Consider the following 27,410-nt stretch of genomic DNA (forward strand, 5'->3'; position numbering starts at 1 on the left):
ATACCGATAGAGTACCCCGAGTGACATCTAAGATCATGAAATTGGTGCGGGAGTGGGAAGAAGTCCAAGATTCTCCCTATATAAAAACCTGGGAAAAAGATCTACACTGTAAAATTCATGCTACAGACTGGTTCCAAGCCCAAATAAATACAACTAAATCTATACACTCTATAACTTTATTGGAAACTCAATATAAAGTAGCCAATAGATGGTATCTTGTCCCGTCTAAGCTAAAACTAATGTATCCCAATGCTCTCTCCACTTGCTGGAGATGCAACAAAGCTGAGGGAACATACCTTCATATTTGGTGGGAATGTGGAGAAATCAGAGATATATGGAATAAGATGTATGACCTATTGGACTACTTACTAAAAACAAAAATAAAAAGATCACCAGAGGCAGCTTTACTACATTTAAATTGGCCTTCCCTACAGAAAAAAGATAAATTACTGCTAACGCATTGCTTAGTAGCAATGAAAATTACGATCGCCAGAAACTGGAAATCCCTTGGCTCTCCTATATGGAAACTCTTTACTAATCAACTTTTTTTCCAAATAAAAATGGAAAGGGCAATTAGTTGGCCTTTTCTAAATTCATGGAAAGCCTTTCAGTGCTGGGACTATTGGTACAAAATATTTGATGAATTAGTAACAACCCTATAAGTGCATTTATCGACCTTAAGCTGTATTTTTTTTCTCTTTTTCTTTCAATAATACAGTTCCCCATACCCTCTTAACTACGCCATGACTGTTTTTGTATATGTCTTAAGTGGATACTATTGAGATTCCCTGCTTTTGCTAATCATTTTGAAAATAAGCGGAATTAATCTTAATTAAGGGTTTTTTTTTCTTCTTATTTTCATTAAAAAAAAAAAAAAAAAAAAAAAAAAAAGAGAGGGCTGTAGTGCAGGTAAGGGGGTGGGGGGAGGGTGTTTGAATGAGTATGCCTGATTGAGGGAATGAATCTGTGAATGAATGTATTTGTGTGTGTGTGATAGCATGGATGTGTAAGTGCTGGAACCTAGGTATGATGGGACTGTGATTGCTGTTAACAATCCCACTCCTATCATGCCAAGTCAGCAAGTACATGCTGAAACCTAGCTAGCTGCCCCCCTTGTGTATTGATGCTGCCAGCAGTATGGGGTCTGCACTTGCAGCCACCCTGTACCAGCATGTACTGGCTGACTTGGGATGATAGGAGTGTGATTGCTAACAGCAATCTGCTAACAGCAATCACAGTCCCATCATGCCTAGGTTCCAGCATTTACTGGTTGCCTGGGTATAAAAAAGAGTGTGTTTGCTGTTAGCAATCACACTCCTATCATGCCAAGTCAGCAGGGCCGGACTGGCCCACCGGGATACCGGGAAATTTCCCGGTGGGCCGGAAGGTCCGTGGGCTGGGCGGCCGGCAGACTTACCATGAAGACAGCCGCTGAGCGGCTGCAAATGGCAATGAACGCCTCCCTCGGTGCCAGGGGCGGGCTGGGCAGGGGGGCAATTGCCCCCCAGGGTTCCCGAAATCTAATCAAAGCGGCCGCTGGGTGCTGATGCGGCCGGCCGGCATCAGCACCCAGCAGCCGTGTGCGATGGCCGTCTAGTGATGGGAGCAGTGTGAGGGGTGAAAGCTCCGCCCCCTCGCACTGACCTTTCACCCCTCACGCTGCTCCCATCACTATGCGGCCATCAGATTGCTGGGAATGTAATCTGAACGGCCGGTGCGTGCTGATGCCGCCGGCCGCCTCTGCTTCAATACTTTTTTTTACTTTATATGGCAAGCCGATCCAGCTTACCATATAAATAAAAAAAAAGTGTCAAAGTAGCTCCGGCCGGCGGCATCAGCACGCACCGGCCGTTTAGATTACGTTCCCAGCAGTCTGATGGCTGCATAGTGATGGGAGCAGCGTGAGGTGGAAGCTCCGCCCCCTCGCTCTCAGACTGCTGCAGCACCGGATGTCAGGTCAGTGGCATCCTGTCAGCATAGAGGAGAACAGTGTGCAGCTAACAGGAAGTCAAGAGAAGTAGAAGGTGAGTAAAATAATGTATTTTTTGTACTGTATAATGTTTTTTGTATTTGTTAAAAACAAACAAAATCGGCATGTGTGTGTATGTAAGTGTGTCCCCCTATATGCCACTCTGCCTCCAGAAATGCCTTATACCCCCCTATATGCCACTCTGTCCCATGATATGCCTTTTAACCCCCTATATGCCAGAGTTGCATATAGGGGTATAAGGCATTTCTGGATGCAGAGTGCCATATAGGGGGTCAAAAGGCATATCTGGAGGCAGAGTGGCATAAAGGGGGTTAAAAGGTATATCATGGGGCAGAGGAGCATATAGGAGGGTATAAAGCATATCGGGGAGGCAGAGTGGCATAAAGGGGGCATAAGGCTTTTCTGGAGGCAGAGTGCCCCATGATATGCCTTTTAACCCCCTTCATGCCACTCTGCCTCCAGAAATGCCTTATACCCCCTATATGCCACTCTGTCCCATGATATGCCTTTTAACCCCCTATATGGCAGAGTGGCATATAGGGGGTTAGAAGGCATATCATGGGGCAGAGTGGCATATATTATTTTTTATTTAATATGGCAAGCTGGATCGGCTTGCCATATAAAGTAAACAAAAATGTCCCATGATATGCCTTTTAACCTCCTATATGGCAGAGTGGCATATAGGGGGTTAGAAGGCATATCATGGGACAGAGTGGCATATAGGAGGGTTGAGGCATATCAGGGAGGCAGAGTGGCATATAGGGGGGTATAAGGCTTTTCTGGAGGCAGAGTGCCCCATGATATGCCTTTTAACCCCCTTTATGCCACTCTGCCTCCAGAAATGCCTTATACCCCCCTATATGCCACTCTGTCCCATGATATGCCTTTTAACCCCCTAAATGCCAGAGTGGCATATAGGGGTATAAGGCATTTTTGGATGCAGAGTGACATATAGGGGGTCAACAGCATATCTGGAGGCAGAGTGGCATAAAGGGAGTTAAAAGGGATGTCATGGGGCAGAGGGGCATAAGGCTTTTCTGTAGGCAGAGTGCCCCATGATATGCCTTTTAACCCCCTTTATGCCACTCTGCCTCCAGAAATGCCTTATACCCCCCTATATGCCACTCTGTCCCATGATATGCCTTTTAACCCCCTATATGGCAGAGTGGCATATAGGGGGTTAGAAGGCATATCATGGGACAGAGTGGCATATAGGGGTATAAGGCATTTCTGGATGCAGAGTGAGGGTATAAAGAGAGGGTATAAAGCATATCGGGGAGGCAGAGTGGCATATAGTGGGGCATAAGGCTTTTCTGGAGGCAGAGTGCCCCATGATATGCCTTTTAACCCCCTATATGGCAGAGTGGCATATAGGGGGTTAGAAGGCATATCATGGGACAGAGTGGCATATAGGGGGTATAAGGCATTTCTGGAGGCAGAGTGGCATATAGGGGGTTAGAAGGCATATCAGGGGGGCAGAGTGGCAAGCCTGGGGGCAGAGGTGCATAACTCGGGGGTAGGTTGTAAAATGAAAGGAAATAAAAACCAAACATGTCTCAATCATAGCTTTTATTAAATATGGAAAAAATAGTCTACATGAATTAATAAAGAAATAAAAGTTTCTTACCAGAATATCATGAAGAATAATGTGATCAGTGTTTTGTTCCACTAAATAAAATGGAACTCTTTCATCTAAAAATGTTCGCAGTAGCAAATGTTTTGATCCCATTATGTGTAATGTATTTAATTTATTAGGGCCTTTTAACACTTTTGCTTTCTGGCATTTTAATACAAATAATGAGATAAAAAGAATGGCACATAGTGTGACTCGGGTGTGTATAAGGGGTGCGTGTGGGTATAAGAGCTTCACCGTGAGATAAACTATATGGGGCTGGTCTCCAAATTTTTCCAGGGCTGCTTTTCAGTCCCAGTCCGGCCCTGCAAGTCAGCCAGTACATGCGGAAACCTGGCTAGCTGCCTCCCTTGTGTATTGATGCTGCCAGCAGTATGGGGTCTGCACTTACAGCCACCCTGTACCAGCATGTACTGGCGGACTTGGGATGATAGGAGTGTGATTGCTTACAGCTAACAGCAATCTGCTAACAGCAATCACAGTCCCATCATGCCTAGGTTCCAGCATTTACTGGTTGCCTGGGTATAAAAAGAGTGTGTTTGCAGTTAGCAATCACACGCCTATCATGCCAAGTCATATTGTTGATTTTTTTTGTCCAATTGTGGTGTGTTACTTTTCATAAAAGTGTGGTTACACACTAAAATTGGACAAAAAATACAATGCCCAGCCAACCAGTACATGCTGGAATCTGGGTATGCCTGAGATTGCTGTTAACAATCATAATATATAATTTTTTGTACAATTTTGTTGTGTAACTTACTTTTATTAAAAGTGTATGGGGGGTCATTTTCAGTTTCGGCTAAGTGAACCCTGAATTTTCGGTTTTGGTCCAGATTTTCATTTTAGTGCATCGCTAAAATAAATAGAACTATTTTATTTTTACTTATCCAGAATCCTGAATTTGTAGTCACAAAACTTTCTAGGCCCAGAAATCAGTGAGAGGAAAAGTAAAGGTTTTGTGTCATTTACTTTATTTTAATCTGCATATCTTATTAAAGGCCATATTTTCTCACAGTGAAAAATGAGTGCGGCCCTCGCACGTATACAATTCTGATGAAGTGGCCCACTGCAGAAAAAACTTGGACGCCCCTGGTTTATGATATAAACTGCTTAAAAAAAAACCTGAAAAAGGGGATAGTAAATATACATTTTATTCTGCTTACATACAAGCAGAGGCGTATCTAGGGTATGGCACCTATGGCTCGTGCCATAGGCGCCATTTGAAAGGGGGCGCCAGTGAGCAGCTTTTAAACGCCGTCTTTTTTTTATGCGGAGGAGAGAGAGGGGCGCCTAGCAACCGCTCAGCGTCACTCTACCTCCGTCCCGGTGCCGGCATTTCATGCTAAGAAATATGATGTCATATTACGGCGCTCAGCAGTGAAGCAGCGGGCACCGCAGCAGTGCAGGAAGACAGAAGACTCCTGCTCCCGTCGCTGCACCTCAAGGTGAGAGAACTACAAAGGGGGAGAGGGTAGAAAGTGATAAGGGAGGGGGAGAGGGTAGAAAGTGATAAGGGAGGGAGAGGGGGTAGAAAGTGATAAGGGAGGGGGAGAGGGTAGAAAGTGATAAGGGTAGAAAGTGATAAGGGAGGGAGAGGGGGTAGAAAGTGATGAGGGAGAGGGGGTAGAAAGTGATAAGGGAGGGAGAGGGGGTAGAAAGTGATAAGGGAGGGGGAGAGGGTAGAAAGTGATAAGGGAGGGGGAGAGGGTAGAAAGTGATAAGGGAGGGAGAGGGGGTAGAAAGTGATGAGGGAGAGGGGGTAGAAAGTGATAAGGGAGGGAGAGGGGGTAGAAAGTGATAAGGGAAGGAGAGGGGTAGTAGGGAAAGAGGGTAGTAGGGAAAGGGGTTAGAAAGTGACAAGGGAGGGAGAGGGGGTAGATATAAGTAAAGAGTGTGAATTAATGTGTGGATGCATTGAGTGAATGAGGGAGAGCATAAGTTGTCTGAATGAGGGAGAGCATGAGTTAATATGTGGATGAGTTGTTGGAATGAGGGAGAGCATGAGTTATTATGTGGATGAGTTGTCTGAATGAGGGAGAGCATGAGTTAATGTGTGGATGAGTTGTCTGAATGAAAGTGTGAATTAGTGAGTGACTGTAAAATTGTTTGTGTGGATCATAGATGTATAATTGTGGAAGGGCAAAGATGGCACTAGCAGGAGGTTTGAGCCTTGGGGACCAAGATGGCACAGGCAGGGTGTTTGAGCCTTGGGGACAAAGATGGCACAGGCAGGGTGTTTATGGGACAAAGATGGCACAGGCCAGGCTGTTTGGGGACAAAGTTCACTTGTGCTGGGCTATTTGGGGACAAAGGTGGCAAATCTTATGTGTGTTCTCTGGGTGCTGGTCACGTTCTATATACGTTTTAATGCCGTGTTTTTATGTGAATTCCAATTGATCTATACCTGCAAAGCTGGGTTTTTGTGTTATTCTGTAGATCCATATCTGCTATGCTATGTTTCCATACATTATTTATGTATACCTGCAAATCCAGGGTTAATATGTCTTATTCAGTTGATTTATACCTGCAATGCTGTTTCCATGTATTTATTTGATCTATACCTGCGATGCTACATTTCAAATATTATTATTGTATACCTGCAAATACAGGATTTGTATGTCTGATTCTGTTTATTTGATATATACCTTCAGTGCTGAGATCACAAGTGAATTTCAATTGATCTGGGTTTGTGATCTGGGTTTGTGTGTTAATGTGTTGATCTATACCTGCTATCGGCAGCAGGGTCTAATATTTATATATATATCTATATATATATCGGCAGCAGGGACTAATATTTATATATATATGGGCAGCAGGGGCTAATAAATGGGTTTTAGATATTTGGACAGGGGCGCTATTTTCAGTAGATACGCCTCTGCATACAAGTCATAGGAGTTTGCTGCAGCATATGCTACTTTTGTACTTAGTGCCACTGCACTGGATATTGGTCCACATATCCACTACACCCTTAGTAATGTAGATTGTCCTTATATTTAGTAAGACTTTACAGCATTAAATAAAAGTACAAAAGTACAAGTAAATCTTCCTTACATTAAGTAATACTTTATTACATTAAATCAAAATATAAATCTTAGGGGTTCTGTGGACCACAAACTTCTTCTGCTGGGAGGCTGCTCCACATAACTAAAGATTAACTAAGACTACAATAAATTAAGGATTCTGTGGAGGTCAGGCTTCTGCTGCTGGGATGCTGTATCATAACTCCACCATCCCCTCAGTATAATAGACATTCCTTACATTAACAAAGATATTATTAAATTAAATAAAAGTAAAAATCTCTGGGGGAGCATAATTAAAATGCAAATGACAATTAACCATTTCAGTGCCTGTGGGGAAAGCTGTGCATAAATTTACCTCTACAAACAAGCAAGGACACTTTCCCACATACTAACAAATGGCTGTAGAAGGTGACAGATACCAAAAAAGAAACTATATATATATATATGATATATATATCTATATATATATCATGTACTTTTCTTATAGTGAGCCAAAAAAGCTCATGCCCAGATTTTGTGCGTACAGGAGACTCATTTTAAACGATCCAAACCAAATACCCCAATGCTGCAACTTACCCGGCACATCCCACTGGTCTCCCTCCCTGTTTAATTAATTAAATGTCCGTACGAGCGAACAATAAAGTCGCTCGTACGGACATTTAACTAATTGAACAGGGAAGGAGACCAGTGGCATCGGCAGGGTAAGTTGCAGCATTGGGGTTTTAAAACCCCAATGCTGCAACTTACCCGGCACATCCCACTGGTCTCCCTCCTTGTTCAATTAATTAAATGTCCGTACGAGCGAACAATAAAGTCGCTCGTACGGACATTTAACTAATTGAACAGGGAGGGAGACCAGTGGCATCGGCAGGGTAAGTTGCAGCATTGAGGTTTTAAAACCCCAATGCTGCAACTTGCCCTGCAGATGCCACTGGTCTTTAACTAATTGAACAGGGAGGGAGGCCAGTGGCATCTGCAGGGTAAGTTGCAGCATTGGGGTTTTAAAACCCCAATGCTGCAACTTACCCGGCACATCCCACTGGTCTCCCTCCTTGTTCAATTAATTAAATGTCCGTACGAGCGAACAATAAAGTCGCTCGTACGGACATTTAACTAATTGAACAGGGAGGGAGACCAGTGGCATCGGCAGGGTAAGTTGCAGCATTGAGGTTTTAAAACCCCAATGCTGCAACTTGCCCTGCAGATGCCACTGGTCTTTAACTAATTGAACAGGGAGGGAGACCAGTGGCATCGGCAGGGTAAGTTGCAGCATTGGGGTTTTAAAACCCCAATGCTGCAACTTACCCTGCCGATGCCACTGGTCTCCCTCCCTGTTCAATTAGTTAGTATGTGCCGGGTTAAATGTCCGTACGAGCGACCAATAAAGTCGCTCGTACGGACATTTAACTAATTGAACAGGGAGGGAGATCAGTGGCATCGGCAGGGTAAGTTGAAGCATTGGGGTTTTAAAACCTCAATGCTGCAACTTACCCAGCAGATCCCACTGGTCTCCCTCCTTGTTCAATTAGTTAGGGGTGAACTTTGTTTTTTAAAGGGTTAAGGGGCCGTGCAAGTGAGCCTATTGGTCGCTTGCACGGCCCTTTAACCTATGGATTTCCGCTCCCGTTAACCCATTCGATGCTGTGTTAGATAACGTAGCATCGAAGGGGTTAACGGGAGCAGAAATCCATAGGTTCGCTGTCAGGGGTTACAAAGACCGTGCGAGTGAGCCTATTGGTCACCTGCAGGGTCTTCCTCTGGCATCAACCAATTGGTTGATGCCAGAGGAGGTCCCTGTAGGCGACCAATAAGCTCATTCGCACTGCCCTGTAACCCGTGACGGCGAACCTGCGGATTTCCACTTCCGGGAACTGCTGCGAAGCCGCGAAGACAAGGTAAGTTAGAAGGGGGGGGAGAATGGTAGACGAAGACGAAGACAATCACGAAGATCTTCGTGGTGTGTGTCTTCGTCTTCACCTACGTTTTACCGCCGCCATCTTCTCTTCGGCGTGTCTTCGGAACGAATACGAAAAGGCACTCTTCGTGTTCGTTTCCATGTTCGCCCGAAGACGAATGCACAAGTCTAGTTATTACTACAAGACCTTTTTCCCGACCTTAGGCCCGCACTTGTTGATCCTTTTCCAATCTTTCATGTCTGAAGGTCGTATCCCCCAGGAGAATCTCCATGCTCATATCATAACGATCCCTAAACAGGGCAAAACCCCTGATCGCTGTGCCCACTTTAGACCCATTTCACTTCCAAATACTGACGTTAAACTGCTAAGATTCTTGCCAATAGACTCTCTCTTTTTCTCCCCTCTCTTCTACACTTGGACCAGGTGGGCTTTGTTCGCGATAGGCAATCCGTCGACAACACTCGGTTTATTTCTCTGTTTTGGGATGCCTCTCGTAATCTGATCCCCGGCCTCCTATTCTCCTTTGATGCAGAAAAGGCCTTCGACAGGCTACACTGGCATTTTCTCTCGGCGGTACTTCGGAAATTTGCTTTCTCCCCTTCTTTGATTCGCGCCGTTATGGCACTTTACTCCTCTCCTTCGGCTTCTGTCAGTTTCTCCGGGTTTCTTTCCTCTCCCTTTCTTATTTCCAATGGGACGCGACAGGGTTGTCCCCTCTCTCCATTACTTTATACGCTAGCTCTGGAGCCCTTAGCCCACAGAATTATTACTGGCTTCCCCTCTCGCACTAAAGAGGCTTCTGTCCTTGGCTTGTTTGCTGACGATGTCTTGGCAGCTATTACGAACCCAGCCGTTTCCCTGCCGGCCTTACTAACGCAATTTGATTTGTATGCCCAAATCTCTTATCATAAATTGAATCTCAGCAAAACCCAGGCGTTACCGTTACACTTACCATCTGCCCTTCTTACCGATCTTAGGTCTGCTTATCTTTTTGACTGGAGGAGAGACTTTTATCTCCTACTTGGGGATTAAACTGCCCAAAAATTTGGCTAAATTAAATGACTTCAATATTTTATCCCTCTGGAAACAGATTTTACCTAAATTACACACTTGGCGCTCCTTTGACCTTTCGTGGTTGGGGAGAATAGCTTCGATTAAAATGATGGTTGTCCCGAAGTTGCTATATGTTTTTAGAGCAGTCCCTATCGCCATTCCGCGCCGCTTTTTACGACAAATTCAATCTGCTCTCTCCGATTACATTAATGTTGGAGGTAGGTCCAGGATTTCTAAGCAGGCGTTTGTCTCTCCTCGCTTTCAGGGAGGTTTGGGGGCACCTGATATTGAATCTTATTATCGTGTAACTATTTTGTCCCAAGCCGTTTATTTTCATTTTCAGGAGGAACTTCCTCGCTGGGTTCCCTTGAAAAACTCTTTTGCACACCCATACTCTGTGGCCCAATTGTTGTGGTTACCCCCACGCCTCCACCCTCCCTTGCCCCCCCTGCCTCCCACTACAACATGTACCATTCAGGTTTGGTCTAAAGTAGCGAAAACCACACCTGCACTCGAGTCACGAAAGCCACCCCGCTTAGTTCACTTGAGCTTCTGATCCCGGACCTCAAGATTCAATCATGGGCCTCCCCTCATCCTCTCCGAGTGGGTGATTTATTTCATAGAACTACCATACGTCCTTTTATTGATTTACAAGCCCAATTTTCGCTCCCCCATATGCGTGCGGAGTCTTGGCTCCAGGGGGAAGAATCCATGAGAGGGGTCACGCATTGTGCAAACCACATTGAATTACAGAAAAAGCTGACCTGTAGGTGGTATCTCACCCCCCTCCGTTTATCACACATTTTTCCCTCCAGCTCACCCGACTGCTGGAAAGGTTGCCAGGCCATCGGCTCGCTGTTGCATGTCTGGTGGTCGTGTCCTCACATTTCCGCATCTTGGGCAGCTGTGTATGCTTTCATTTCTTCCGCTCTGGAAGTCCACCTCCCCTTTACTCCTGAGGTTGCCCTTCTCCACATGTTTCCAGATTATGTGATTCCCCCCACCAGGAATAGCTCGCCTCTGAAAATCTCCCTCTGTGCCTAGCCTGTCGGAAGTGTTCCAAACTGTAGACGGTGTTCACACTCTTGAGAAAATGACCAACACCTCAATATGAAAAAATCTGGTCGCCTTGGCTCCGTCACCGTTCAAATGCTTGTTGGTCTGCTCCTACATGATCGGTCATTTATTTCCTGTTTACATGTGTGCGGGCTGTGTCCCGTCCTTAGTGTCTCACTTGCTGTACCCCCTCTTCGGCTTAGCCGAATGTCACATGCTGTTTCCTTTTGCCGGGATTTGTATGGTTCATGTTTGTTTTTTGTTTTTTTCATTTCTATGTATAGTGTTCTTGGCACCACTTTTCGTGATTGTCTTCTTTATGGCCTGTACTGCTCTACGTTATTGTTCCTTTTACAACTAATGTTCAAAAATAAAAAAAATTTGAATGTAAAAAAAAAAAAGGATGACTAGGCACAAATTGGAGCTATTGTCGCAAAAATTTGAACAGTCTGATGTCACGTCCTGTTTGGTGGAATCCGGCAGCCATCTTGAGTGTGGCTAGACCGTAGCCTAGAAGTATAAGTGCCTGCGGTTCTGGGTCTAACCACCAGAAACGTGTGGAGGTAGATGGAGGTCTTCCTCTCCTCTGTGGAGGTTGCTGTGGCTGCAGGCTAGCAGAGGGGGGTCTCCCTCTCTTCCGTGGAGGCTGCTGTGGCTGCTGGCTGACAGAGGGAGGTCTCCCTCTCCTTCGTACCAGCGGCTGCTGATCCAGGTTGGTGACAGTACCCTCCCTCAAAGGGGCGACCCCAGGGCGACCGTCGCCAAGACATGCTGGCCTCCGTAAATGGAAGTCTCGAATTAAATGAGGTGCATTGAGCCGTGCTGCAGGAACCCAGGAGCGTTCTTCAGGCCCATGTCCCCTCCAATGGACAAGGTACTGGAGACTCCCTTGTTGTCTCCGGGAGTCGAGGATGGCCTGGGCAACGTGTTCCCCCCTCCTGCTCCACTGGGGTCGTTAGGGAAGCGGGATGACGCACGGTGTATCGATTACACACCAGTGGTTTGAGCAGGGAGACGTGGAAGACCCTTGGTATACGGAGGGTCCTGGGCAAGGAGAGTTTGTAAGCCACAGCATACACACGTCGGACAATTGGAAAAGGACTGATAAAGCGCAGCGCCAATTTCATGGTAGGAACTCTAAGCCTCAGGTACCTGGTGGACCACCACACCCTGTCCCCCGGGGAAAAGGAAGGATGAGGAGAACATCTTCTGTCAGCATACCATTTCTGGCGTTGAGCAGCCCGTCCCTGTGCATCTTGAACAGATAACCAGGTGGAGTGGAGGGAAGCGAGACGGGTATCAAGGGCTGGAATCGAGGACGTCCATAAGGAGTCCGGAAACACTTGCGGGTGAATGCCATAGAGACTATAAAAGGGATTCACCCCGGTGGATTCCTCTATCGAGTTATTGCGTGCAAACTCTGCAAATGGTAGGAGGTCAACCCAGTCATCCTGGTAATCGTTCACAAACAACCGTAAGAACTGTTCAAGGTGCTGATTAGCTCTCTTAGCCGCTCCCTTGGTCTGGGGATGGTACGCCGAGGAGAAGGCAAGGTTGATCCCGAGAGCTCTGGTGAACTCACGCCAGAAGCGTGCAACAAATTGGGTTCCCCGATCAGACACGATCTCCGTGGGTAATCCATGTAATTGTACCACCTCCTGAATGAAGACCTCAGAAAGGACTGCTGCGTTGTGGAGTTTCTTCAAAGGCACCATGTGCGCTATCTTAGAAAATCGGTCCACGATCATAAGGATGACGGTATGACCCCTGGAATTTGGCAGATCCACAATAAAGTGCATCGCTAAATTAGTTCATGGAACCGAGGGACGAGGAAGCGGTTGGAGTAGACCAGCAGGTGGTCTTCTGGAAGCTCAATAGGCACATATAACTTGCCTGGAGGTAAGTCTGAAGGAGCTCCATTCTGCATGCCAGAGAGTTGCTCAATCAGTGGCGTTAGGCAACATAGTTTTACCGTTGCTACAAGCTTGCGAGATGGAATGATAGATTCCGGAACATGTCTGTCCTCCTCCTCGAGTATAGTAAACGTGTGAGAGAGCATCAGCCTTGACATTCTTGGTTCCTGGTCTGTAGGTGAGAACGAATGGAAATCGGGACAGAAACAGCGCCCATCTGGCTTGGCGAGGGTTAAGGCACTTAGCAGAACCGATATATTGCAGGTTCTTGTGGTTAGTCAGTATCATGGTGGGAACCTGAGCCCCTTCGAGCAGATAATGCCACTCCTCCAAGGAGAGGATAACCGCTAATAATTCTCTGTTACCCACATCATAGTTCTGTTCACCTGGTGAAAAACACTTAGAAAAGTATCCGCAAGGGTGCAGAGGACCACTGTAAGAGGCTCTTTGAGATAGTACTGCTCCTACCCCAATCTCGGATGCATCAACCTCCAAGACGAAGACTTGCTGTGGATCGGGATGTCTTGAGTACCGGAGCCGTGATGAGCTTCTCCCTTAGGCGAGCGAAAGCTTGAATCGCCTCTGGTGACCAAGAGTGTATATTGGCACCCTTCCTAGTAAGGGCTGTGAGGGGTGCATCAATCTTCGAGTAATCCCGAATAAATTTCCGGTAATAATTGGCAAACCCCAAGAAGCGTTGAAGGGGTTTCAGCCCTACCGGTTGAGGCCACTCGTTGATCACCAGAACCTTGGTTGGGTCCATCTCGAACCCTTCTGGGGTTATGATATACCCCAGGAACATCACTTGGCGTACTTTGAAAGAGCATTTCTCTAACTTAGCGTATAGTCCATGAAGTTGCAATCGAGCTAAGACACTGCACACGTGTCTCCAATGAGTCTGGAGATCAGGAGAGTAGATCAGGATGTCGTCCAGGTATACCACCAAGAACTGTAGGAGGAAATCTCGAAGACAGTCATTAATGAACTCCTGGAATACTGCCGGAGCATTACACAGGCCGAAGGGCATGGCGGTATACTCGTAATGTCCGAACCGAGTGTTGAAGGCGGTCTTCCATTTATCGTTAGGTGGAATCCTGACGAGGTTGTACGCCCCTCGCAGGTCCAACTTGGTATATATTGTTGCAGCCTGTTGAAAAGTTCTATGATCAGAGGTATTGGGTACGTATTACGTCGAGTGATCTTGTTAAGACCCCGATAATCTATGCAGGGGTGTAAGTCACCATCCTTCTTCCGTTCGAAGAAGAACCCTGCCCCTGCAGGTGACGTAGATCGCAGAATAAAGCCTCGTTTAAGGTTCTCCTCAATATAAGACTCCATAGATCATGTCTCAGGAATGGATAGTGGGTAGACACGCCATAGCCCTGGGTAATAAATCGATAGGACAATCATATGGCATGTGTGGTGGTTATCTCTCTGCCTCCTTCTTGTTTGGAGCTGAGGACAAGGAGGCGAGGCGGATCGGTCTGTGGAAAGACAGCTGTTCCTCGTGTAGGAGCCTGACAATTAGCGTGAGTGGTGACGTAGAATGGGTCACAGTAGAAGGTTGAAGGGGTCTCCCATCAATGGCTTCTACAATGAGTGGAACCGCTCATGGTTCAGTGGGAATACCGGCTTATTGGCAAAAGGTAGCGTCTATGAAGTTACCCGCAGCTCCGGAATCTAGAAAGGCCTCAGTAAAGATGTGACCAGAGGACCAGGATAGACGAACAGGAACTGTCATGCGGGAAACTAGAAAATCAGAGGAAACATCTAGTACACCTATGGCAGGGTAGGAACGAGAGAACATGCAAGTTACTGCGTAAGATAAGAGAGGACAGGTGACTGGATGAGAGAAAAAAAGAGCCTCATCCATTGGAGAGACCTGGCCAGAACAAAGAAAAATAATAAAGATTGTGTAAAAATGTAAGTAAAGGAAGGGTGAGCACAGGAGGGATAATGTATAGATAGCCCATGTCTTAATTATATATTTAAAGTAGGTTACAAAGACGGAGGTTAGGTTTGTGAAAAGAAATGTTTAGAATTGTGAAATGAGGGAGGGAAAGTAGATTTGCTTTGGGACAGATTTGGCTGAATAATAGATGCAGAAGATCGAGAATTCCTCCAGCTAAATTCAGCAGATTGGGAACAGCGCTGAAGATGTGTGTTTAGTGTTGTGTGCCAGTATTGGAAACTCAAGTATTGAGGAGGCAAGTTGTGGTTAGGGCTACTTTATAGAGGTGTTAGAGAAGCTAAAGATTCCTCACAGGCTAGGAAATATAAGATCCAGTGTGTGTCCATCCTTGCTAAATTATTCAACTGTGTGAGACTACATACAGGTAATAAAAAGGAATTTAGAAATTTCCAGACAGTGCTTTGCAATGTAAAACAGCTTTAACCCCTTAATGACAATTGCCGGTCCTGGCACGGCACGGAAAAGCATGTGCTTTACGACAATTGACGTGCCAGGACCGGCACGTCTTTAACGGGTGCAGAAAGCGATCTACTATCGCTTTCTGCACCCAAAAAGCGTTGCTGAATGCCTCGACCTCGAGGCATTCAGCAACGCCGCGATCGGCACGAAGGGGCCATCTCTGTCCCCTCCACGGGGCGTCAACATCCGCCATACTTTGTATGGCGGCGGACGCCCGTTTTAAAAGCGTTTAGGAGGCGATCGACGATCGCCTCCTAAACTTAAATGGTGTCGCTGGAATGCCTCGATCAGGAGGCATCCAGCGACACCAAACACTAACCTTTTGATGGGCTGTGACCGCTCCGGAGAGCGGTCACAGCCGCAGCTGCCGGCAATCTTCGCCATCAAGGAAGATGGCCGCCGTCCTGTAACAGGAACCACAAATTTTAAAAGTTCGCTAGATAGTCCAGACCATCTAGAGAACTTTGGCTCCACTTGCAGGTTGAATACAGGTACTGCATTCACCATGCAAGTCAATGGAGCCCAGCTTTCTAATCACAGTGTGATTAGTAAAAATAAATTAAAAAATAAAATAAAATTAATAATAATTAGAAAAAAATAGTAAAAAAACAGTAAAATGTAAAAATCATTTCCCACTGATGTCACTATCAGGGGAACCTCCAAGTTGAAAAAAAATGTTAAATTTTTTTAAAAAAAAAATAAAAAAAATATATATATATATAAAAAATATATTTTTGTGAGCAAGTCCTAAAATTAGCATATTAGCTTAAAACAATTCTCGCATGGAAAGAGTTAAAATACTGGCATATTAAATGCCCGTGGGGTGTCTACTTTTAAAAAATGTATGATTTGATGGGGTAAATTGAATGGGCCAGGTTCAACAACGTCCCAATTAACACGGGGGGAAGGATGGCCACACATCTAATTTCCAATTAGAAAAATGCACACGTACCAAATGTGGCCTTTTAGTTCCCCCAAAAAATGACACACCCATGCATGTGGGGTATCACTGCACTCAGGAGATGTTGCTGAACACATTATGGGGTGTCGTGTGACAGCGGCATATACCAGGAGCTGTAAATTCATACATAAAGTAGGTGTGTGTGGGAAAAATACACACACAAAAATATTACTGCAAACTTTGAAAAAATGCTGGTGGTAAAATATGTGCATGCAAAGAGTTAAAATACCAGCATTTAAAATACCCTGTGGTGTCTAGTTTTGAAAAATATATGGTTTTGTTGGGCACACTGAAATGGCCTGGCTCAAAGATGTACCAAATAGGGCATGGGCAGTGGATCCCAAATGCCAAAGTTCAACATTGAAAAAAGCGCATGCCCCAAATGTGGCCCTTTTGCCCCAAAACAGCCAGGCAAAATCATTCATGTGAGGTATCGCTGTACTCAGGAGATGTTGCTGAACACATATTGGGGTGTTTTGTGATAGTGACATATACGAGAACATTTTAATTCATACCTGAATTAAAATGTGTGTGGAAAACCAAATGCAAAAAAATGACTACCACAAAGTTTGACAAAGACTGGTGGTAGATATGGTGCATGGAAAGAGTTAAAATACTAGCATTTGAAATACCCTGGGGTGTCTAGTTTTCAAAAATATATGGGTTTATTGGGCACACTGAAATGGCCCGGCTCAAAGATGTACCAAATAGGGCATGGGCAGTGGATCCCCAAATGCCAAAGTTCAACATTGAAAAATGCGCATGCCCCAAATGTGGCCCTTTTGCCCCCAAACAGCCAGGCAAAATCATTCATGTGGGGTATCGCTGCGCTCAGGAGATGTTGCTGAACACATATTGGGGTGTTTTGTGATAGTGACATAAACTAGAACATTTTAATTCATACCTGAAGTAAAATGTGTATGACAAAACAAATGCAAAAAAATGACTACCATAAAGTTTGACAAAGACTGGTGGTAGATATGGTGCATGGAAAGAGTTAAAATACTAGCATTTGGAATACCCTGGGCTGTCTAGTTTTCAAAAATATATGACTTGATGGGGTAAATTGCATTGGCCGGGTTCAAAGATACCCGAAATGGCACATGGGGGGAAGAATTACCAGATTTGGAAAAAATGGCTTTGAAATAGCAAAACGCTACCTGTACTTATTGCCCCATAATGGGTAGAAAAAAGCAAAAAAACATAAAAACATTGGGTATTTCTAAACTCAGGACAAATAGTAGAATCTATTTAGCAGGTTTTTTCATTACCTTTTATAGATGAGTAAAAGATTTTTCAACTAAAAGTTAGAAACAGTCATTTTTTTCTAAATTTTTCACCATATTTTATAATTTTTTTAATAGTAAATAATATGATACAATCAAAACAATGTCATCTAAAGAAAGCCCTTCTTGTCCTGAAAAAAACAATATCTAATGTGTGTGGGTTCAGTAAACGGGAAAGAAGAAAATTACAGCTAAACACAAGCAGCGCAGAAATGTTAAAAAGGCCATTGTCACAAAGGGTACAAAAAGTAAAATCAGCCTTTGTCTCGAAGGGGTTAAAGGAAATGTACACTATACTGTATATATTGTTGTCCTGTGTTTTCAAATGGCTAATATATTTTGAACGTTTCCATGGTGAGACACCTCCCTTGGCAGATATTCAGATACCACTCCTCACATACGCACGCAACTGTGCGTATCATGCCGGCTACGTGATGACGCACGTGGAAATACGGGAACGGGACGGGACTGCATAAAACGAAGAACAAACAGAAGAAACAACTTATTACAAATACCTTCTGAGGAAGTCTCGGTGGCGAAACGCGTTGAGGATCTTTAAAAAGGTCGTTGACTTTTATTGACTTATATAGATATATATTGTTACTGGATCAATTTTATTTATCTTTTATTTATTGAGATTGGAGTTGGGCTAGTCCCAGAATAAATATATTACTTATACATTTGCACTTTCGTTTAACTCACTGGCACTTTACCAAGAAGACATAAGGATAAGTCCCCTACAGAGGAAGAGAAAACCACATTTGAGGAGCCAATGGGATACATTCAGATCTATTTGCACATGGTCGGGTGTGCAATACTCCATATGAGTGTAACTATTTCATTACCTATTAGCTATCAGATTGACATATTGCACTTGGTTCTTGGTTCTCTTTTTTAGTCTCTATCTGGAATTTCAAGAGACATAGAGAACAGGCTTGAAAACCACATCTTCATTGTGAGTGGAATGATTGACCTTAACATTGAATAACCTGCTCAAATGGTTTACACTATTATGGTTTTTCTTCTTTTTTGTCTTATATGAGCGCCCCCAAGTGGATTATTTTTCTTTGGGGGCACTGAAAACTGTTTTGGGACAAAGATGGCATAGACAAGCTGATTGGGGGGAACCTACAAGCTGTTTGGGGCAAAGATGGCACAGGTAAACTGTTCACATATCACCATGTGTTTATATTGTCTACAATTTGTACACTCTATATAAATGTCCCCTATAATCCTTCCCTATCCCCCTCTCCTAATATTATGGCCATCCCTATCCCTTGTATATCTCCTTATCTCCTCCATACCATACTTTTCCAAACAGGTATAAATACCTATGTCTTGTGACACAGTGGTACAAGTTTTAACTCCAACATATGTGCAAAACAATTCAGATCTCATACTCTATTCTCTTAATATTGCAAATCAAGTATGAATGCACAGATCACCCATGAATGTAACGAATAAACAGGTTTCATGACAGCTTTCCAAATGTAACACTATTGGGAGAATTTCATTTGTTTTTCAAATATTGAAAACTTCAAAGAAAAAACTCAACTAAATTGTGCAAAGTACATATAATTTTAAATGTTAACCAATGTTTACCAGTTAACTATTAAAACAGCTAACAAGGACTGAGCTCTGCTAATCACGTGCTGCCAATGTGATGCAATTCATGTGGTTTGTCTTGACATATTTATGCACAATAACTAATCAAACTGTGAATGTTCAATTGGACTTCACTACATCCTACCTTTTGGTGGACTTTTATACCAAACGCCTACATATGCACTTTTGTGCATGAAAAATTGTGAGTGCATTCTTATTGGTACACCTAGACTTTACCTTGAGATACTGCACCATTTTTGGTTTGTTTTCTAGATTCATATGAAGAACATTAAAGATTTTACATAGTCCAAGCTGATGGGTTCGAATCACCTTCTTTATGTGTGAGTGCAATATTTCACTTCATCACTATATTGGACATACCATCTACACTATATTGTGTTTTTTTCTTTTCCTTTATATGTACCTGCGCCCCATACAATTTTGGTTTGTTTATAATTTTACACTTTAAGGACGAGTGTCGTTTGGGCAGCTGCGGTCATTTTTGGGAAGTATTATTTCACATATTGATTTATTTATTTATTATTCACTACATTTCACTTTAGTAGCACGTAATTCTAGGTTTATTCACGGTGTCATTAGTAACTTTAGTAAGAGTGATCTCAGTAGAATGTTAAAAGCGGAATCCAGACTGAAGAGGGTTAAGTAAGGAGTTGGAATCCAGAAATTTAGTTGGGTGTAAATAATTAAATTTATTAAGTTTGGAGGTGAGAGGAAGTAGAGAGATGGGATGGTAGTTGGACAGAGTCGGGTCCAGGGGGGTCTTTTTCAAGATTGGAGTCATGGTAGCATGATTCAAAGAGGATGGGCTAGATCCAGTAGAGAGGGGGGGGTTGAAGATATGAGCCAGTGTCGGGACAAGAGTATATGAGACATAATCGTTCTATTCTATATTGATACACAATTAGGTAGGCAGAAGGGTTGAATTTGATTGACTTAGGCCTTTTTTTCAGCCTAAAGTACCTTGTTGAAGCGTAATATTGTGCAACTGCTTGTTAAGCAACAACATCTTGCACCAAACTATTTTCTGCACATTCCATATTCATAACTGAAACAACACATGCAAATCTAGCCAGGCACCACTTATAGAAAGAAGTGGAACGTATAGCAGTGGCCATTTTTATTTGATATTTTACCGTTACTATTAATATATTTTATGTAAAAAAATATAAAAATTTTCTTTAAGAAAATGACCACACCTTTAAATCCTGTAAGATTTTTTTTTATTTTACATAAAAGTATGCTTTTTACAAGTAGAGTACATGTGTGGTTACTTAGGGAACTTGGCTTAGTAAGACTGTAACTTTTGATTTTTGATGGTTCTTTGTTGTATGTCATGGCACCAAAAGACTGCCAACAATAGTACCAATATTCCAAAAGGTTTTCAAAATCTCAACCAGACAAGCTCGACATCTGTGGTAGGGAAATTTTCTAAAAGATTGTAAATGGGCAATATTCAAGGATACATTGTGTCCAATAATAGTGGTCAAAGTGGTTTTATGAGCAATGTAACTGCATTCTATGAAGATGTGGCCAAAAAATATAGAGCTGAGTGTTTTGGCAGATGTTGAAAAATATTTAATCCTCCTTGGTCAACGGTGTAGTTGAAATGTATGTCTATGTTACTATAATTGAAGGATTTACTTCAGTTTTCTTCCCAAAAAAATGTAAAGTTACAATCTCTCATTTTCTCTTGATAAATGTTATCAAAATATTCACTTTGGGCTACAGTCAAGTGATTCTTCCAGTCTCCAGAGACTCCTGCAAAAACAAAATTAAGAAAAATACTTTAAAAAGTTGAAAAATGCAATTAGAGGAAATGGCAAAAGGTAAACTGCTACAGTTGTGGTTAACGCAAACGTGATGAGGTGCTGATCGATAAATGCACCATTAGTTGAGAAATTCCTATGCTGCATGAGTGCTCATTTATCATAAAATATGCTCAGCCTTGGGTCCTAGCTATTACTTAGACATTAGTGAACACTGTAAATAAAAGAAGAACTGTTTTTGAACCAAATAATTTCACTAAGACTCCATTTAGGAGTTAACTATCGAATATAGCTTTTACATTGTACCATTTAACATCTAAAACACTCCCATAATTTAATTTCTATGGAATATTTAACCATCAACATCAGATTTGGATGATCAATTGCTCCAATACATTACACCAAATTGTTTTTATTATAATATGGCATTACCATTGCTAATATGAAAATAAGCTTAATTTAGATGTAATGGCCACGTGATATTATGATGTAATGGCAAAGGTATTAAAATGGTACACAATAAAAAATATAATAATAATAAGAATAACAAAAGGTTATAATGTTCAAATGCGCAACAACATATTTTATGTAACTTTTTAAATTATATTAATTATTGTAAGTTCAGTATCCTACATTATTTCAAGCCGACATAAATTTCAAGTTGATGAAAATCTGTATTAACATGACATTACCCTTTTTGTCTAAAGGAAATCAAAATATTGTGTACGCATGCTTAGTTAAATACTGGTAGAGCATGTTTTTTTGACATTTTAAATATTTGACATTTTTAGCTTAGTTTTTTTTATAATTTTTATGTAATAATAGATACCTTTGCGCATAAAAGAACCTTTAGAATGGTCCATTAAATCATCAGGCATTGTAGTCCAGTTGGACATCTTGTTCTCCTTCATAGATTTGAATGTCGAATGTTTCACAACTAAGTCGATAGCTTCATCATCTAATTCTTGTCCTAAAAACTTACAGATTCTCACCACACAACCTCGAAGGTCCTGGACATGAGAAAAAAAGTCCCCACATCATGTTAAGTATTACTTATGTAATGTTGAAATATTGTTAATGTCTCAATATTTTTCTACTGAATTTGGAAATAATCTATCTTGAAAAGGAGCAGGCTGTAGAGGATGTAAATGTAATGCAGATGACAAGGGAATTATTCATATGGTACTTAGCGACAAACAGTCATTGTACATGCGGCATGTTTCTTTGATAACGTGAATAATCTTGACATTGTTAATAAATAATCAACTAATTCTTTACATGATCTAAATAATAAAATGTTCAACAGGAAGATATATGTTTAAAGTAATTGACATTGAAGGACTAGAGTTTCTGAAAAGTGGTATATTAAAATATGTTTGTTTACATGGACTAATTTGCCAGCTGAACTGTTAAGGAATTCCAAACTGCATAAGAAATACAAGACTCCCTTCACATGGTATATTCTGTCCAAGAAAAGCTTCTGAACCTCAGCACAATAAACCACAACACCACCTCTACCCTTCTAGCGGAAAACACTGAGAGTACGAAGCCCAGAAGGAACCAACCAAAGCATAATGTCCTCTCTTTCATATGCATTTAAGGCTATCCATTTATGTCCATTTTCTTACTGTAGTCTCACCTTCCATTTCTTAGTTCACTTCCCATTCTTCCCATCTCTCATTTTATTATACTGTTTTTTATATGTTGCTGTCCCCCTCTCTCTTTAGCTAAAATAGGGAGCATTGCTATGCAAATAATAAACATAAGTCTAAGGTGGCACTAGGCAGCAGGGGTAGGCTGGCCTCAGGGGCAATTGCTTTCTGGCCCCGGTCCACATTTTTCAAACAGGGCACACTTGCAGAGTGGGGTCACATAAAGTGATGAAAAAAAAAAATGGGAGTAGCTATAAGGAAGAGCTCCAAGTGAGTTAAGAGTGTGATGCGTGATGGTGTGACTATATGTAAGTGTATGATTTGTGTTAGTGTGAGTAAGAGTATATGTGTAAGTGTATGTATATGAGAGTGACTGTGTGCGTGCTAATACATATGTTAGTTACCGAGGCGGGGGAATGATTTGGAGGGTGGTCACACAGCATTGGCCAGAAGGTTCCAGCCCTCCCCTGTTAGTAGTGTAGTATATGTGTAAACAATATTTGTATATGAAACAAATCAGATTTCCCATGAGTCGATCAGCATACAGACAGCAATATATATGTAAATTAAGGTATTGGCTTGGAATCCCAGTAAACGTATTGCACATACCCGTAATGTTATTTAGAAAGTATTCTTTAAATTACAATAATAACTATAATTATTTTATACAACATTTATATTTCAAGAGAAAGAAGAAAACCCCAAATACTTTTCATTTGTTTCTTACCTGAAGAAGTTCCTCATATGTGATAAAGAAGAAGCGATTATCATCCTTCATTTTCAACCATCCTTTAACATGATCAAACCAAGAGCCATATATAACTGCAATAAATAAAAGTAGAACCAAACTGAATATTTGGTTTGCCACTTGGACATTTTGTTATACAGTAAAAGATCAAAAGTGAACCCTTTTCTCTCTCTCTTATATTCTGCATAATATTCATCAAAATGTTCATAAACTGCATTTTATTCATTGTTGCTTTGTGTTCAAGCAATAGAGCAGAATTAGTGAATCTTAAAGTTGTTCTGTAAGTGTTAGTATGTGAGGGTATGCAACTTAACTTGACTTACCAGTCATCATCTTAGTGAATCAACCCAAAAAGAATAATTTGATGTAGAGAATTTAATTTTGGCACATACCTCCCAACATTTCAAACAGCCAAAGCGAGACTGTTTCATTTAAGGACTGTGGTTGGATGCATTGCTAGGGGGACAGGACCAATATGAGCCATTTTTCTACCTGGCGCAAGTTTATTGCTTACCATGTAAGGCATGGATAACAAGAAGGGGGAAATATTTCATAATTAATTCGTAACTGGAGAGAAACATTTAATTTTAGAATAAAATAAAATTTTATCAGAACCATTTCTGTTTTAATGCATTTTCTAAAATAGCTAGTGTTAACATTGAATTATTTTCCGGTAATTTTGTGGTGTAACTTAGTAAACTTTGTAAGCGGCATTACATATAACCGACCATTTCCTTGCAGAAATTCTTCTAGGCAGCTTTGGAGATTTTCAGGTTGTTTAAACAAACTGATTATTTTGGCAAAATGGTAATTCGATACAAAGATATCCTTGGGATTCCTCATTGTGTAGATAACCTGAAAGAATATATCCACATAACATTACAGCACTAAAGCATATATACTATAGCAAAAATACAGAATCTTTCTACTGTCCTAATCTGAAGGCATGCCCTCTTGTGTTATATCAGCTGGATGCCCACCCTGGTTACTTTGTTGTCTGTTGTTTTGTATCCTATATTTATTCCCTGGTATGATCCTGGATATGGATAATGACTTTCTCTCTGACCGTCAAGTTCCAGCATCAACTTTGGATATAGCCTTGTAAACCCAATGTTAAGCTTGATATGTAGGTCCCTGCTTGGCCATCTTTAGTAACGGGGCTCAAGCGCCCACTACCACTCAACCCCCAATGCTGACATCTCATTTGCTAGTATTCATCCAACTTTTCACACTGATGTGCATGTAGCCAGCAAATGGAATCAAGATTATATATTGTTATTAATGATGTTATATGTCTATCTTAATCAAAATGTAGATCACGGAGCACTATTCAATATAAATAATGCAAAGTAATAAAGTTCATTTCAGTGGAGTTACACTCAGCCCAGAGCAGCAAAGTCATAAATATAGCATTATACAAACAGGCCTATGTGAATGTCAAGAAATTCAGTACGTATTCGATACAAATGTACCTGCAGTATCCATATTAGTCATAGAAAGGCACTTAAATCACAATGGAAAATGTCATACAAAAATGATGGAATCAACAACATAGCATGTTCTATAAATCAGTAAAGTTGTTTTAATGTAAATATAGCATATAACAGTCAGTGGCCACAACTTCACATATTTCAAAGTCCCTCTCCCGTTACCATAAAGAGTTTCTTTTATTTGCTCATTTCACTCATGTATTATAAGTAAATAGCTTGAATTGAGGTAAGTGAATTAGGGATGAAGGGCAAGATAATCTGTTTTTGATTCAGGTTTTGAAACCCAGACGGTATCACCGCATTTTATGTATGTGCTAGATGCAGTACTGTGTTGGTATGGTTTGTAATGTACATGTTTTCTCCTGTTTACTGTATAATTAAGATATTAATTATTAGTATTATCAATAAGACATCCATCTAAATATCTGTTCCCAATACTTACTTTTGCTTTTGAGTTGAAGAACGATTTAGCAAAAATTTGGATTGGTAGATGTGAGGAGATTATCCTAGGACGCGTTAGGGTTTGAATTTGATCGTTACTGGCTATTGCTTCATACCATGGTGATCTCATATAAATAGGTACTTGGTTACTCAAAGAAATGTCTCCTTTGTTCTTGATCAAATTCAATATCTCTATCATCCAGTTTGTACCTGTAAAACAGGAGTAAGCTTATTTATTTAGCACTACCACATTTTCAGTTGTAATGCATTACCTAATGCATTCGTTTATCAACTAAGACCAGTGTTTGCAGGTGATTTGAACAGTATGGCTCACTGACTTCACTAGGAATCATAAAGTACCAACCATGACATGTTTCTCTTGCAAGAAGGGCAGTATAGTCCTTGAAAATGATTCCTTACCTCCCTGCCCAGTCCCCTCTTATGTCTAAGTCACCCAACCACGGACCAAGTTGCTTTTTGGAACATAACATCTTTTGACCCTGAGCTCTCCATTGGTACCCTGTGATTGACGCTGCTCCCTAGGGACCAAAATAGTGTCTCTTTGTCGGGTGAGCATTGCTGGCTATAGAACTGTATTGTATGGAGGTGTTGGGCTGTCTGGTAGTGATGGAATTATACTCCTCATCTAAATATGTTTATGTGTATAAATATCTGTGCTCTTCCCAATAAACTCAGTTCCTGTTTTCACCTCAACAATAGTTCTGTCTGATGATTGAGGTGGGCTGCTATGGTAACTTATTGTCCTTTTCAGGACAATATTAACATTGAGTAGCTAAGCCCCGGCTAGCCACAGTGCCAGCATGGCTCCATTGTATTGTGGTCCTGCTTCGTCTCGCCAGCGCTAGTCTTGTCCAGTGCTGAAGGGGTTAACCACTGGTCTCTCGGTAAGAGGAAGCACAATTTGGTCGGTGTACCCAGTCGGGGTACAGATCATCCCGTCACAGTGATAAAGTGAGAAGATTCCCAGTAAAGCTAGTTTTGTCAAGTCATAGGTTAAATAGCATTACCTGATTTAGGATAGGTTATATTAAAAATATCATCATCCAATACTGGGAAGACATTTTCTGCAAAATCAATAGACTCTTCAGAGTGTGATTGTTTTGGAAATGGTATTCCTTTATATCTGAAATTATCTGATGCCATCATCTAGAGAAAAATGAAAAAAAAAATTACAAAAAGCGATATGCACTATATGATTATTCTTGATTTTTAATATCATAAAACAGTTGTATTTAAACAATATGCCACATTTGATCAACGTATACATCACAAAAGCTGCACAGCAAATGAGATTAATACCTTAACACTGTTAACAGTGTGGTATTTACTAATCAGTATCTAATGACTGTGTAAGGCAAGTGTGCAGGGTCAGTAAATGAGCATTAGTAGATACAGCGCAACATTGCATCTGCATCAACAATGAAACCAGCTGCAGAGATGATTGCTTTCTAAGGCATCTGAAAATATATATATGATTGTATGTACATGATACTGTAACACTTCAACCCTTTAATAAAAAATTACCTTTTTAAATAATTTTTTTTTTAAAAGACAAGGAAAATGAAAATTCTGGGTCCAACCACCGTTTAAGCTTGTCAGCCAAAAATTAAAGCGACACTGCAGCCATCATATTCACTTTATTACATATGATAGCTGAGAGGTACTTTTAATTTTGTGTAGCGTCCACCTTAAAAATGCATTGGGTGCTTAAGGGGGTTTGGCTGCTCTCATGGCGCATTTTGTTGTGAAATTAACCCCTTAATGACAAGACTGTTTCTTACTCGTAGTATATTGTGTGACAATGGCTCTTTAAACATTTTTCAGTGTTGCTGTTCAGCTGTGATTTTCTTCTTTCTCATTTCGTGCTCCCACACATATTATATATTGTTTTTTCAGGACAAACAGGGCTTTCTTTAAATACCATTATTTTTATCATGTCATCTAATTTACTATACAAAAAATTATAAAATATGGTGAGTTTTTGTTAAAAAATGACCTTTTCTCACTTTTTTTAAAACAAACTTTTACTCATCTGCAAACACTAATGAAAAAACCTGCTAAATAGATTTTAATATTAGTCCTGAGTTTAGAAATACCCAATGTTTTTATGTTTTTTTGCTTTTTTTCTGCACGTTATGGGGCAATATGTACCAGTAGTCTTTTGCAATTTCAAAACCAATTTTTCCCCAAAGCTGGTCATTCTGCCCCATGTGTTATTTCAGGTATCTTTGAAGCCGGCCAATGAAATTTACCCCATCAAACCATATGTTTTTGAAAACTAGACACCCCAAGGTATTTCAAATGCTGGTATTTTAACCTTTTCTATGCACTAGTTTTACCATCAGCCTTTGTCAAACTTTATGGTAGTAAAAAAAAAATTGTATTTTTTTCACACGTTGTACTCCAG

General features: G+C 41.5%; 1 protein-coding gene across 1 annotated transcript; it reads right to left on the reverse strand.

The window, feature by feature from the left end:
* Positions 1–20,527: 20,527 nt before the first annotated feature.
* LOC149286331 (sulfotransferase 2B1-like) lies at positions 20,528–26,149 on the reverse strand. The gene is made up of 6 exons (XM_089494236.1): positions 26,011–26,149; positions 24,984–25,192; positions 23,780–23,906; positions 23,031–23,125; positions 21,481–21,661; positions 20,528–20,643 (listed from the first exon to the last, which is right to left on the reverse strand). The coding sequence occupies exons 1-6, from the start codon at positions 26,147–26,149 to the stop codon at positions 20,528–20,530; spliced, it is 867 nt and encodes a 288-aa protein (XP_089350362.1).
* Positions 26,150–27,410: the final 1,261 nt, after the last annotated feature.

This window comes from Sceloporus occidentalis, unplaced genomic scaffold (assembly GCF_023333645.1).
Source record: "Sceloporus occidentalis isolate IW3139 unplaced genomic scaffold, rSceOcc1.0.p SCAF_70, whole genome shotgun sequence".
NCBI lineage: Eukaryota > Metazoa > Chordata > Lepidosauria > Squamata > Phrynosomatidae > Sceloporus > Sceloporus occidentalis.